We start from the raw sequence: 15,144 nt of genomic DNA, 5'->3' as shown, positions 1-15,144 counted from the left end.
ATTTTTATGCCTTTTAGAATGTCAACAGTAGAAGGATGTCAGGAAATAATGGGAACGACATGCAACAAAGACCAAAATCACGGTATTTTATTTAACGATTCTGGCAGTTTGACGTTATATCACAGTATTTAGTTTAGTTTTTGCATGACTGGGCCTTATTGTAGATTTATAGTGGCTTATTCAGGAGTGCATAGGATATAACAAGACTTGGTCCAAATATAATATATGGCTGGACTGTGTATAGTCAAAGTGCTTAATTACGGCCAAATTGTTACAGGGATAGTCAGCATTGGTGTCTATAATGTGAATATAGATATTAAATGTTCATCTGTAGTGGTCCCAGTAATATTTGTTTGTTGTTTACTGAAGTAGCATATAACATGACATGGTAAAGACACATTTAAGACAAATAATTAAGGACTGCTTTTTAATGTAATCATGCTATTTTCAACAAGTTACTGTTCTGGATTATTCATCTAAAGTGTAATTGTGTAATTAATAGGGCTGTCAGCATTAACGCGTTAATCGCAATGCTTGACAGTACCTGTCAAGCTTGAGCTACCACCTACGAGCTAAGCATAGTAGTACAGTTAACGTGACTCAGGTTGATGCTAGCAGGCTCAGGCAAAGCACTATTTTGGAGATTGCTACTTGCCGACCTGCGGATGAAACCAAATCTAAAAAAATTACTACCGCTCTTGCAAAATGGGTGGCAACTAACTGCAGACCTGTCAGCATCCTAGAAGACTCAGGTCTTAAAGACCACGGTTGGCATGTTCTGACCCGTCTTATACATTGCCGTCGAGGGGGACAATAGTTTCACGCACGGATACACAGCCTGTACGACATGGAGAAGCCAAACTGGAACTGCTGCAAAGTGATGGAAGTTGATCACTGGACGTCAGTGAGTAATCAAAATTATTTAGGAGTTACTGCACACTATATTGACTCTAGATTCAAATGTGTGACTAGATTCACACATTTTTCTTTTGTTTACAGTAAATAAATAAATAAATAATAAACAAATACAAATCTTAAAATCAAGTTCATAAAGTGACTTTCTTTGCATTCATTTGATTCCCAATCAAGATACACTGGTAAGAATTGCTTTCCATTGTTAATATGTACTTAAAAACAGTTGAAATGCAAAATAATAGAATTTTAATCATGTGATAAAACATGTGATTAACTATAGAAATTCAGCGATTTATTGCGATTTAAAAAAATGAATCGTTTGACAGCCCTAGTAATTAATGTTACTTTGTTAAACAGACCAGACCTAGGTTGCACCTCATGACAATTATGAAAACAAAACCTCAAATGTTGGTGTTGAGGATCTGCAGCATTTATTTATGGCTAAACTGAAACCTACTCTGTACATTTACTACCACCTCACTGTTTACTTCTCTGCTCTCTTCGGTGCACCGATGTTAATATCTCTGCCCGAAAAACTAAAACTGAAACCACTGGCATCCTTTCCTTGCGCTTCTTTCAGATGGTTCTGTTTTAAAGATGTTTTCTCCCTTCTATATAATGTGTAGGCCTACTACTTTTTGTTATTTGAGCAGTTTATCTTTCACCAGGTTTACACAGGCTGCTGAAGCCTCGCCCACTTCCTTTCGGCACCCATGTTATTATTTTTAAGATTATTTTTATGGGCTTTTTTGCCTTTATTGGATAGGACAGCTTAAGACAGGAATGTGAGATAGAGAGAGAGAGAGAGAGAGAGAGAGGGGGGGGTGACATGCAGTAAAGGGTCATGGGTCGGAATTGAACCTGGGTCGCTGCGGTAAGGACCAGCCTTAGTACATGGATTATTATTTTAGTTTTTAAGATATTTGTATGGTCTTTTTTGCCTTTATTGGATAGGACAGCTTAAACAGGAATGTGGGAGAGAGAGAGAGATATATAATGGGATGACATGCAGCAAAGGGCCACGGGTCGGAATTGAACCCGGGTCACTTTGGTAAGGACCAGCCTTAGTACACGGGGCGCACGCTCAACCAGGTTAGCTACCAGGGCGCCCATCGGCATCCATGTTAAGCAAATGTGCTGTTCATACTATGGATGCACTGAATCCAGGATTCGGGTTCGGATTCGGCCGAATATTGGGCTTTTTGACTGGGTTTGCTTCCTGCCGAACCCTACGCTTGCACTACGCGCGCTACGCTGGTCGACGTAGGCTAATGACACCCACATTGATTACGGGAAGGTGTTTACGTAGGTGGACCGTTCAATGCAGTAGGCTTTGAGAAAGTGAAAATGGAACTTGTGAGCAGAAAAAGTGTTGTTTGGCAGTACCTGCTGTCGCAGTACCGATTTGTCTCGTGGTGGCAAGGACCCTAAACAATACACAACATTGCCGCTATTAAAACATTTGCGTGTGAAACACCCGAAAGAATACGAGTTGTGCATGAAGGAATCTACAGACAGCAGCCAAAATGCAGAAACTTCAGGTACTGCAAAGGAAGGACAGTCACAGCTAAAAACTTGTGTTAACCAGACAGTGCCTCTCCCGGGCTGTCAGCTGTTCTCTCGGCAAATTAATTTCCCTACAGTGGGAGCGGAGTGACTGAAAGGCCACCTGCTGCTCGTTAGCTTGCTAATTTCACTCACCCAACATGCCTTCATCATACACTGGTAAGCGAAAATTTGCCAAACAAAATTGTCACTCATCTGGCGGTAGCGATGTGCTTTCCTACGATGTGAAAAGAGCGTGTGAATTCAACATTGTTACATTTAACTATTTTAGTGGCTGTGGATGTTGTTTGCTTCATTAATGTGTTAACTAGAGCTGTCAATCTTCCTCTATAATACCATTTTTTTAATACTCGAATAATATTTGAATATTTAATTGTCAATTGCAGCCTGTTAAATAATATGTACTACACTAATCTGGCTTATTTATTGTCAATGCCACTATATACTATAAGCATGTGGTTGTTGTTACACAATCTGTCCACTAGAGGGTCTTCTAACATCAGCCTGGCCTTGAGGGAACCTGCACGCAACTTTGTTTAGCCTACATTCATTTTCCACAACAATCACACAGCGACAAACACAAATCAACAGAGAACTCTGTAATGAAACATTATATAACAAGTGTAGTGAAGCGGCATTGTTGTAAAGGCTAACGGTGCTCGGTTAGCACAATGACATCATGTTAGAAAGTACAGCCGAAACGATTTGTCATAAACTAGGTAAGTAACAAACGATGCTAACTGCATTAATAACCAAGCCAAACTGTGCTGTCACTACTATTTTAGTGATTTATAAGCAACCTGTTTCTTGCAGAGTGTCACGTTACTGAGATTACAGCTATTAGAAGGTAATATATGAAGTCGAAGCTAACTCTGACAGAGGTCAGCTAACATTACCTTTAGCTGTCTCCATGAACCTCCCAGCTACGCTAACGTTACTATATCTTGCGACGCAGTTAGAAAACAAGAACGAGCTAACTAATGTTCACATAAGCACTTTGGCTCGGTGGATGTCGATTTTAAAGTTCCCATGACATGGTGCTCTTTGGATGCTTTTATATAGACCTTAGTGGTTCCCTAATACTGTATCTGAAGTCTCTTTAGCTCTTTAGCTTAGACCTCACAATGCCTTGTGTTTCTCACTCCTGCAAAATTATAGTTCATAAGACGTGACATGAGTGACACATGCGGATAGGCCAAGGCCAGAAGAGTGAGATTAGCTAACGTTTGCCAACATATTTATAAAAAAAAGTCACATTTGAATAGTAATTTCAGCATTCAAATAGTATTGATTTTTTTTACTATTCGAATTATATTCAAATTTCGGTATTTGTTCCAACAACCCTAGTGTTAACTGTCTTAATGGACTTAGGATGAGAGTAGGATTCAGTATTTGGTTTCGGATTCGGCAGAATCTTAACCAGTGGATTCGGTATTCGGCCGAACCCCAAAAATCTGGATTCGGTGCCTCCCTAGTTCACACAGCACTCACTGCGCCACGGAGCTCGGTGAATGGCTCACGGTCTGGAGCAATTGTCTGGTCTATTTTTTATTTTACGCAAGCGAGTGAATCTTGCAGGAAAACCCACAGATGATCTATTATAACCAACATAGAAGACATATTATACATGGTATAAATTATGTGATTCTGATAACTGATCAAATATGCCTCCATCGTGTAATGAAGAAGTTAATCAGCAACTGCCAATGGGGGAACTGATCACACTCACGCCGGCCAATGGTGGAACTTAATCACTCAATGACAGAGCGACAGAGCATGCCATCCATAACGCTGGCCCTCACCATGCGGTGTAATTTTGTGATTGTACAATTATAAGTGTTATATATTGTTTATGTGTCACAAATTGTTGTGTGCCATGGTGTTCTACCCTGTTAAAGAGAGTCAGTTGTGGGTTATCAATTTAAAAAGTTTTATTGTCATACTGTATGCACAGTAATGTACAATGAAATTCTTCCTTTGCTGTCGACAGAATGCCAAACAATGTAAAATCTACAATATATACCACAAATATACCAAATAAAAAAAATGTACAAAAATGAAATAAAACAATTTTAAAAGGCAACATGTGAAAAATAAAGCAATACTAACAATAAACAATAAACAGCAAATGTAAACAGTGCAAGTTATGCATGTGCAAACTGGAAAAAATGTAAACAGTCAAATACAGTTATGTATGTTATGAGTGAGTCCTATACGCTGTTTAGGAGTCTGATGGCAGTAGGAAAGAAAGAGTTCTTGAGTCTGGTGGTCCTGCATTTAACACTTCTGTAACTCCGGCCTGAGGGTAGAAGTGTGAACAGTCCGTGCTGGGGATGGTTGGGGTCCTTGAGAATGGAGGCGGCTCTCCTGTAGACCCTTATTTATTGTTTTGTTAAAAGTTATAACCGTAGTAAGAAGGGTATGCATGCAGTTAATTTACATGGGTCCCCTCTCAATACACTCACAGCTTGTGTTCTTCACGGTCAACAACGGCATGACGTTTTCCCATAATTACACTGCATATGTCTCTGTGTCTGTGTGTGTCTTTGTCATTATGTGTATTTATTTGCATGTTCACCCTTGTGTGAAGAACCAGAATAGAGGCAGATGGTTGTTGGTTGTGTTTGCTGAGTGGTTACTGCTTATTTCAGGCAGCTGTGGTGCTCAGTGACACATGCAGCAGTACTTAAACACAGCTTGAATGGTGACATGACGTGGGGGTTACACTGAGGCTATTCACTCCTCTGCAGCTATTTTTATACGTGAGCAAGAGTGTATGGAATGACCTGCGCGGTTTGATCCTGATTTCCTGCTTGAGCAAGATAGACCGTAATCTGATCTCCTCTATCATCCTGATTGTCACAAGTCCAAAGTCTCAACTCACTGTTTTACTAAAAATGTTCTCTGATAGAACTATTAGCTGCTCATCGGAAATCGAAATTGTGGGCATGTGTAATCTCTTAATCTGCAGGAAATATCTTTCTGTTCATGGACAGAAAGGGAGGATGGGGAATTTGTTTGAGATGCCATAAACAAATCCTTTCGTAAGTTAGTTTTCATTTTCATATCCATTTTCCGAATTGCTGTGGTGAGATAGGTTTTCTGTCTTTCAAATTGTTTTGAATTGTTTCAAAATGTTATTTTTTATGGCATTTGAAACATTTTAGCTCTGCCTTTACTGCATCAAAAGACCTGGGTGTGAAAAAAAGAAAAGAAAAACAGTGTTGATTGTCCACATGTACTTTAACAGATTAAAAGTCTCTGAAAATTGCAGTGGAGACTCAATTAAGAAAGCTTATACGACCAGAGGGCTACGAGAATGTCATCAAGTAGTGACAGAAGAGGCAGTATTACACTTTGAGATTACTCATTGCATAAACTGCACACACGCGCAAAGCCACACATTTAATTATTCACTGAATAAACTACAAACAGAAATGCACACATGCATAGCAATAAGCGAGGATGAATCAGCATGGACTGCGTTATTTAGTTCAGGTATCAGTTAAGGAATAACAATCAGTGGAACTGCCTGGCTCAGTTTGCCTCCTTGTGGGATGACGTTTCTCAGCAGAGTTTGCTTACGTCAGAGCCTGCGTACTGAAGGCGCATGCACTCGCTGTGTGTTGGCAAACTGAGGTGATGTTTTGGATGAGGGCTTGAATAAACATAGCTTCTGCTGTTGCTGTGAAAAGACTCATTTACTCCCACCAAGAGCATCACAATGTGGCATTAACTCTTGAATAGGATTCGGAAGTTTGGATATTAATGGGGAAACATTGCATTTCTTATGATAATCTTTTTTTCTATCTGGTCCTTCTGTTGTTTATTCTTATTTTCTTTTCTCCAATGCAGCTGTTTTATTATCAGTTACAAAGCTTTGTAAAACGGTGCTTCTGCTCTTGAGAAATGTGGTGGAAATATTTTGGGCACCACTGAGACAATCGGACTGATAGAGGAAGAGGATAAGGAAGAGTGATTATCACCCTGTCTGCCTCTCTATGTTCTGTAATGTTGCAGGGTGCTATTAGGAGAATGAACACACAAAATAAACCCACATTTAGTTTGTGGAGGTCTTGAAAATGTCTTGTGCTTCAGTTACATTGACACTTTTGACAGTTCTGCTCCTAACAATGTTTTTCTTATGGATTTGAGATGTTTTGAAATCATGGTAAACTGTAACTGCTCATACAGACAGTAGTGCATGTGTTTTTGGATGACATAGAATCTACAGACTACAGAGCATTTCACTTTTACTGAGCATTTCCTTATAGACGCAAAACTCTCCCTCTGTTTCACACCACAATGGTGCTACGGTAACTGGTGTTCAAGCCTGTGGGATTGAACTCAATTGTCTTTGTGCTCGTTCTCATTTTCTAAATAATAATAATTGGTGGTGGCGTATCACTTACATTTTTTTATCCTATAACACCAGATAGCGGTAGTAAGAATTTAAATATTATTTATTTTATAGTAATTTATTATAAAGATATATACCTTATCCACATCTTCAACTGAATCCTTATTTCGGCACAAATATCTTTATTTAGCAAATAATACATTTTATTACAATTTGTATTTCTGCTGCCAAAACCTTGTCCTACTTTTAAAGGAGCATTTTCCCCACAGTGTTTCAGCTACTTCCTTTTCACCTTCATTTGCTTCAAACTTGGAGGACTGGAGAACAAGCTTTCTAAAAATAAGAGGGTCTAATTAAATAGTGTGTTTCCCCTCAACTTCTTCCAAGGATGTCATGTATTGCCTTTGTTATTGAATATATTGATTGGAGGAGCCACAACTCTGTCCAATCAGGTCTGCTGTTTCAAGCTCCACTGCTTGAAGCCATTGAAAAGGCACCCTTGTAGCCGTACAGCCCATCGTGTATTGTCCTTGAATGGCTCCCCCCAACCTCTTCGTGATTTGTAGACTATTTGAGTGGCAGTGTGGTTCTGTGCAGTGATTTGTCCCATGAAAGGGGCCCTGCCTCTGCCATTGCTACCGTCTGCAACTCTGCTACAACTGTGCATGAATACAGGATACTGGCATTTGCTAAATCCAAGGTGGCGTCTTTTTTAAACTAGAGCCCAGTGAAATACCTTTTCAGCCTCTCGAGTGGTGTGGCGAACTACAGCCAAAGGGGGCCCCAGCAGTATAATGATGCCTGGCACAATAGTACCACTGTTCTCCAAGCCGTTCCCAGGAAACCGCACAACATGTGCCATTGTGCACTGTGCTTTGCTGCCCAACCACGTTGCCCGGCTTTAGCCAGAGACACCGAGAGGCCTGGCTGTGCTGTGGGGCTCACAGCAACGCGGTTGGTAAGACAGGTTCAGAGGACTGCTACACGACGACCAAGGTTTATTCAACTCACACTGTGTTTGATGTGTTAAAATATTATTACAAAAAGCAACATTTAAAAGGCCAGGCTGTGAAGCGGAAGAAGCCTGAAGGGGAAAAAGGACAGCTGAGTGGTCGCCAGGAATGGTAGTACAGAAAACCCTGAGCATTGTTGTTAAGTTGAACCCGCTTCAATAAAAAAGGAAACCAAGAGAAAAGTGACAAGCAGAAAAATGGACCCACAAAGACTGCTAGAACTGGTTGGTAGCTGGTCCTAGCTGGTTCTTCTCTTTTTTGTATCTCAATGCTGGGGGTTTAAACATTTGTGTGTGTTCCTCCTCTATGGCTCCCAACGAGCTCTCCATTATAGCCTCCACTGCTGTTTATGCAGCAGAGCAAAGGAGCTCATTCAAGGCCAGCCAGATAGGGGGCTTTGGTCAACTGCATCCAGGAGATACGCGTCATGTGGGCCTCTCTGGGCCCCACAAGCCGGCTGGTCAGCTAAGACACCACAACAGGATACCCAGGAAATAGAGGCCTGACGCAAAGCCCAGTGTGTCACAGTTAACTGAAAGCTCTGTTTCCTCTGAGTGTAGACCTGTCAGTTGATGTGTCAATTATTCATGGGATTTGCCAAAACATCCATTTATTGTCAACTCTACATTTTGACCAACATATCTGACTAACATAGTAGGACTTTCTGTTTTTGCTTTAGTTTACAAGTGAAAATGTTTGTTAGCCTTACTTTCAATCTGAGCTTGTTATTTTTATCCATTCAAATTTACAGTGTCGTGGTTTCACTAAAGAATGACACTAATCTAAATCCCCTAAATCTAAAGTTTTGGGGCATTTTTTCAATTTCGGACAATTTGGTCAGAATCTTCATTTGTCAACAGTCCCATTAAGCCACAAATGGTTCAACGCCTGCGAGCTAGTTCAGGCAGTGAACTCGAGCTGCACTGCTGTTTACACACGTGACATGCTTCACTCTCCATATAATTTACCAAACACGCCCTCTCAATTTGGCGGCCTATTTAAGCTGCAACATTTCCCCATCTCTGCCTTGTAAATGCTGCTGCCGCCCTGCACCTGTATTGCTGCCTGCTCTTTCAGCTCCACCCCAGCATTTACCTGCAGGCTCCAGACAGGGAGGAAGCTACTTCATCATCACTCCCCAATATCTCATGTAAACCCAATCTGCGGGGAGTAATGAGGTCAGAGTCTGGCCGCCAAACACAATGTTCTGCTGTTATAATAAACATTTCAAATGTGAGTTGTCTGACAGAACTACAATATAGTCAGTATATAGGTCTGCAAGGAATTTGGTGTTGCTCCATCTTGACATGTCTTCTGTCATCCTCTCCGTCAGCATTCGTAGAGTGATTTGGAATTCAGTCGCGTCCCTGTTGGATCTTAAGGAAGATACATACACTTGAATGCCCTCAGGGTGGCCATCTTTATCTTCCCATGTGTCTCTTATTGTTGGAAACTAGGAATGAAAGCATTCCTAGTGCCAATGCACTCAATATCAATTTCTGAATGTGTTGTTCTTCCTATTATAATTCAAGAAAAGCAAATGTTATCTCCAGTCCCAAGCAACAGTTACATACCGAAAACCATGTACAGGTATCTCCAAAATGTCAAAACAGTCCTGTTTTTAGCTTTGTGACAATGCATTTGTCAGATAATTCGAAGGGTTTTGAATGGTTTACTCAACTAAACAAGCGGGATGCATTTCTCAACCCCTAATAGATCTATTTAGTCCTTCTGTTTATTTAAAAAAAAAGTAAAATCACCTGTAGATACAGGGTTTCCATTAGACAGAAATGATATGTATTTTTGATTCAGATCCTCTTTAGATGACTTTAAAGAATAAGCTCATCTTTTTAGGATCCACACAGGTGTAATACAGCGAATAAAGAAATTATAGGCCCTGCTGTTCTGGTTGACTAGACCTCTGCTAAGGTCTGTTTAAAATATGTTTATTTAAGTCAAGTCAAGTCAAGTCAACTTTATTATCAATTCTGCAATATGTTGTAGACATACAGGGCAATTGAAAATACGTTTATCTCCAACCCACGGTGCAATAAGTATAATAATATAAGTATAATCAAAAAAATAATACTACAAATAAAGATAAAAAAGATAAGTAATATGTACAAATAAGATAAAGAAAGATAAGTAATATATACAATACAGTAATAAATTCTAAATAGTGCAAATCTAAGCCAAAATCAAACAGTACAGAAAACTAAAGATGAAGATATTTGAAATGTGCAATATAAAGACAGAGTTCCTGAGTGTCTTCTTTAAAAGTGGCCAGTGCAGGGGGGGAGGGGGGGGGCGGGGGGTTCAGAGTCCAGAGTTCTTGGGGGCAGAGGGGGAGGGAGAGCGGGAACGGTGTTGAGCTTCCTGACTGCCTGGGGAATGAAGCTGTTTGCCAGTCAGGTGGAGCAGACTTGGATGCTCCTGTACTGTCTCCCAGATGGCAAGAGGCTGTGTGAGGGGAGGCTGAGGTCACCCACAATGCTGGTTGCTTTGCGGGTGAGGCGGGATTGGTAAATGTCCAGGAGTTAGGGGAGTGGGACACCAATGAGCCGCCCAGCAGCCTTGCACTATGCGCTGCAGGGTCTTACGGTTGGAGGCAGTGCCGCTCCCGTACCACACAGTGATGCAGCTGGACAGGATGCTCTCAATGGTGCCCTAAAAGTGATATTTTTAGTGTAGATCATTACTGTACTGTCCAAGAAAACCCCAAATCTCTTATTATAATTTGTAATTTTCAGGATTTTAAACTAATTGCCCATATCTCCCCCCCACAGATCACAGGAAGAAAATACAACCTCGACTAGAACCACAGCCTTGAATATTTACACATTTCAACAGACTCATTACATACACACCGAGGCACCAGAGCAGATATGAGTGAGGATAAACCAGCCGATACTGTGGAAACTGCTGAAGGGAACGCTATCCCGAATGGGAAAGGCCATGAGCCCGGGGAGGAGATCACAGCATTGGCCATAACACCACCTGCAGAGGCTGGTGAAAAGTGAGTAAAATCCTACTAAACACAGTCTATGTTGATCTATTTGGAATATACCTTTTTAATTTATTACCGCTCACAGATCTTTGTTTGTTCGTACAGGTAATAAATGTCATTCTCTATTTAAGGGCTGTAGCAACTATTTAAGCAAGGTGATTTGATTCACTGGGTGTTAACAGAACATCAAGTGAAATAGGTGGTATGAGTAGCTCCCCTGTGCCTGTTTGTAATTAAGTTCACTCCTTCAGCACGAGAAGGTCCTGGCCCTAACTTATGCTGGGTTTTAACAGGCAGCGTTTAACTGCGACTCCTCTTCAATCTAAGTTCCGACTAGGGTTGGGTACCGAAACCTGGTGCTAATATGGCACCGGTGCCTAAACGACCGGTATCTACCGGACCGAATTATAACACGGATTTCGGTGCCTCATTTCGGTGCCACTTAAATGCCTTCTGCGCTGCTCTCTGATGCTCTGAAACAGACGTTAGAGGCAACAGGAACATCGCTGCGTGTGACGCTAACGTTAACAATTCACTTGACAGCAGGTAACGTTAGCCTACCGTTAGCTAGCAGGTAGATTAAACACGGTTAAAATGCTGACAGCTAAACGGTGTAAAGGGTGTCTGTATTTCAGTGTAGAGGACTCTAACAGCGGGATGTTAAGCAGTGTGCAGCTGCCGTTGTCGGAAAATCAACACAGACGTGGTGCGTTCACTTGAAACTAGTAAGCTTTGTGGTGCATTCAAAGTTATTGTAAAATACCCAATTCTCTATTACCTTATTTTTTTTTAAGTATCGGTTCAGGCACCGTTTAGGCACTGGCACCATTTTAAAAGTATTGTTTTAGCACCGGTATCGGAAAAAAGCCAAACGATACCCAACCCTAGTTCCGACTATCGGCCGAACCCTCTTTTCCAGCACCTTGGTGTAGACTTTACCGGGGAGGCTGAGAAGTGTGAAACCCCTGTAATTGTCACACACTCACCACCCTGGTCTGGCACTGTCCCAGACTTATTTTTCTTCTTTTTCCTATGTAATTGATGGTTTAATTAAAAGGCCTCTCTCTGAGATACAGATGGTAATTTATAGATGGTCCTTTCACTGCATTATTTTCTGATTATATTATTACTGAGGGTGTTGTTTTCCCACTTTGTGCTCTCGTTGGGTGATGGATGGCCTCTCCCTTCACTGCTTGTAGGGAAACTGTACCCAATAGTGCCCAGAATGAGAGGTATGTATGTTATGACAATGAATAGAGTATGTGTTTCAAATTTGGTGTGCTATCTGTCAGAATTTGTCCTCTGTAGAAATTAGCAACTAAACCAGAAGTTGTTCTATATAAAAGAAATGACATAGTTTGTGATGAATCTTGAGTGTTTTTGTTTATTGTGGTGTTACTTCAAGTTCTTTGACCGTATTTCTTTCCATTAGTCCCCACAGAACTGAGAATGCAGAGGCCAACCTCCCAGAGAGCCAGGAGTTCTTATCAGGCATGGAGGAAAAGAAGACCACTCACTTTACAGATGTAAAACACAGCCAATCGACCTTTCTCAGTGGTGTCATATATACAGTTCATATAGGCAGTACCTGCATGTATTATCAGATTATCTAACATGTTTATTCCTCTCTTCTGTCCTGCTTCTGTCATAGTTTGAGGGGAAAACCTCGTTTGGGATGTCGGTCTTCAACTTGGGCAATGCGATCATGGGAAGTGGAATACTAGGACTGGCATACGCCATGGCCAACACAGGGGTCGTCCTGTTTTTGTAAGATATTAAAATGCATTTGATACACTAAATATTTAACTCCATGATTACAGATTGGAAGAATGACTTACGGCTCACAGATGTTGTCTGACTCATTTTCTTCCCGCTTTCCAGCGGAGGCCTGCGTCACACATAAATAGCACCTAATTGTATTGTAATTGTCCTGTATTAACCATGCAGCAGTTCCCGCTTATGACACAGACGCCGATGACGCAGATTTGTTTGATAAATATAGACTGAGATTAATAGCGAACTCGCAATCACTTTACTCGCGCAATTGCAATCATGGATGCAGAAAATAACCACATGGTTTCTGTGTGGTTGATTCTCTGCCTTGAATCAGTGGGTGTATGTACTGTATATACGAGGGGCTTTACATATAAAAGCCTCTGCAGCAGAATTGTCTGTCAGGATAATGACGTCACAGGCGACTGGAGCTTTCAGGTTGATCATTTTAAATTTTCATGCAGATGCCTTTTCTACCTTATTTAAATTAGCTGGAAGTCTTCTGACGTTTGCACTGCAGTGAATGCTCTCTCTTGTTTTGGTCTTTTTATTTATTTAATAAGAAAAACACAGAATATCTCCAGCCCGTAAAGCTTGTAGACTGGCTAGTAGCTTGCTTTTTAGGAAATTTCGCCAGCATCACCATTTCATTGCCTGCGTGTCGTGTAGTGGTAGTAGTGTCGTTTCCGTCAGTTTTGTTGAGCATCCAGTCAGATTTATCTTGCCTGAATATCCTGCCACTGGGGAGAACAGATGTATTCTGCTTGATATTACCCAAGTATCCCCCCCCATAATTTCAGCTCGCGGGCATTGTTTGGATTTATGGTGGCTGAATTCTGCATAAGCATGCAAACATGAAGCTCTAGGGTGGAATATATTTAAAACTTGGTGGTGGTACAATATTTGACTGATGGGCTGTCAAAGCTTTACACACTCATTTAGATCTTTCGTGTGTTACTGCATTTAAAATGTCCGGGAATGTCCTGTTTTCAGGAAGTTTCCAGCTGTAAGGTTGATCCGTTTTGTTGCATGTTTCTCAAAAGTAATCAGACTGGTGTTTCCAGAGGGTAATCTCACCAGATAGCACTGACAACACCAACACTTTCCCCTCCTTGTCTTCCTCGTGCTGTTTTGACACCTCTTCCTGATGGCGCTACATTGTATGGTGCTGAAACTGGCTGAGTATTAATATCTGTGAAAGATTAAATGGCACTGCTGTAAGCCCCACAGTATTATATTTCTTAGAAAAAACTCAGGCACTGCTCTTTATTTAACTAAGCATCCATGGCCTGAATCAAAATTACAATGCAGAGCCCCAGTGAGAGATGAAGCAATGTTTTGGATGTTTGTATAACTCTTGGCTTGTTTGAAATGGATTCGTAGCCATGGTGAAAGACTAGATGCTCTCTCTCCCCTTTGTAGGCTTGTTACGAACGAACGCTAAACTAACCGGGCTCGTTAAAAACCACCGCTACTAAAGGTTAGCCTAGCCGGTAACACCCCCCTCCTCCTCTGTCTCCTTTTCCCTATGTGTTGCGTTCAATGTGAGTGTGGGACTAACCAGCCAGGGTGAGTGCAATGCTTTTCTTACTTCTGGAGGGGTTTGCGTGGTGTCACGGACTGACCTCAGACTGTGATAGTTAGCGTTCTGAAGACGATGACTGCCTCGGGGACCACTCCGGTGCTTTAATTGGCTCCGTTCTGTCTGCATCCTCCCCCGGGCCATCCCCGCTCCTCCTTTGTTGTTGCAGTTCAGATAAAAACCAAAAAAAAGGTGTATATACAAAAGTTTGTAGTAGGGGAAACAAGAAAGTCTTTCGGTCCTTTGTTTTCCGTAGTGTTCTTCGTTTAGCGACATCTGTTCTACAGCCGTTCACTTGAGGCCCGGTCTTTTCGACTCACCTCCAGCTAGAAGCAACCTTCTCCAAAACCGCAATTCATGGCACACACCTGCGACTAGAGGTTATATCAGAACACAACCACTCCCCCCTCATGTCACGTGAGTCTGACCATGCCCACTTCCTGAAGTACTCCGACTAATATCCTAACAAGGCCAGAGGCAGTTTGTAAATTTCACAACAAACTCTACTACAGAAAAGTTATACAAATATTCACGTTAGCATTCAAGATTCAAATGGTTCTGGGAGAAATGTGAAGGTAGGTTTGATGTTTAACGACTACCACCACCCTAAATATTATTGAAGGACCTTATTTGAGCTCTTTTCAAAGGCTGTTGTGTCTGGAGGATTTTCCCCTCGTGTTAAAGAAAGCTTCTTATTTTGAGCTGAGCCGTGTGACTGTGGTTTTTCAAGCTGCCTGCTGCCTGGACTGGCTGAACCCTGTGTCACCGAACCCCAACGTCCATGACACTTTGCTAGACAGGAGTTGACATGAACTTGAGCCGATGAATCTACATTTAACTCTGGTGGATACGTGTACTTGCGTGCGAATTTATAGAACGTGACTGAATGCAACAGTTAGCGTGTATCCTGTTAGAGATGAAAGGCTGT

At 41.4% G+C, this 15,144-nt stretch overlaps 1 protein-coding gene across 2 annotated transcripts in view; it reads left to right on the top strand.

Moving 5' to 3' along the window:
• LOC120557962 (sodium-coupled neutral amino acid transporter 3-like) overlaps positions 1-15,144 on the top strand; it is a 44,208-nt gene that overhangs the window by 12,012 nt on the left and 17,052 nt on the right. The window contains exons 2-5 of one of the 2 annotated variants that reach the window (XM_039798710.1): positions 10,641-10,870; positions 12,061-12,093; positions 12,294-12,387; positions 12,513-12,628. In XM_039798710.1, coding sequence (XP_039654644.1) covers positions 10,740-10,870; positions 12,061-12,093; positions 12,294-12,387; positions 12,513-12,628 — 374 coding nt within the window. In that variant the 5' untranslated portion in view covers positions 10,641-10,739. The remainder of the gene's footprint in view (positions 1-10,640; positions 10,871-12,060; positions 12,094-12,293; positions 12,388-12,512; positions 12,629-15,144) is intronic. The other variant, XM_039798711.1, reaches the window with a different exon arrangement.

This window comes from Perca fluviatilis, chromosome 4, assembly GCF_010015445.1.
Source record: "Perca fluviatilis chromosome 4, GENO_Pfluv_1.0, whole genome shotgun sequence".
Taxonomy (NCBI): Eukaryota; Metazoa; Chordata; class Actinopteri; order Perciformes; family Percidae; genus Perca; species Perca fluviatilis.
The sequence above is the reverse complement of the archived record's forward strand: the minus strand, read 5'-3'. Positions and strand labels throughout refer to the sequence as shown.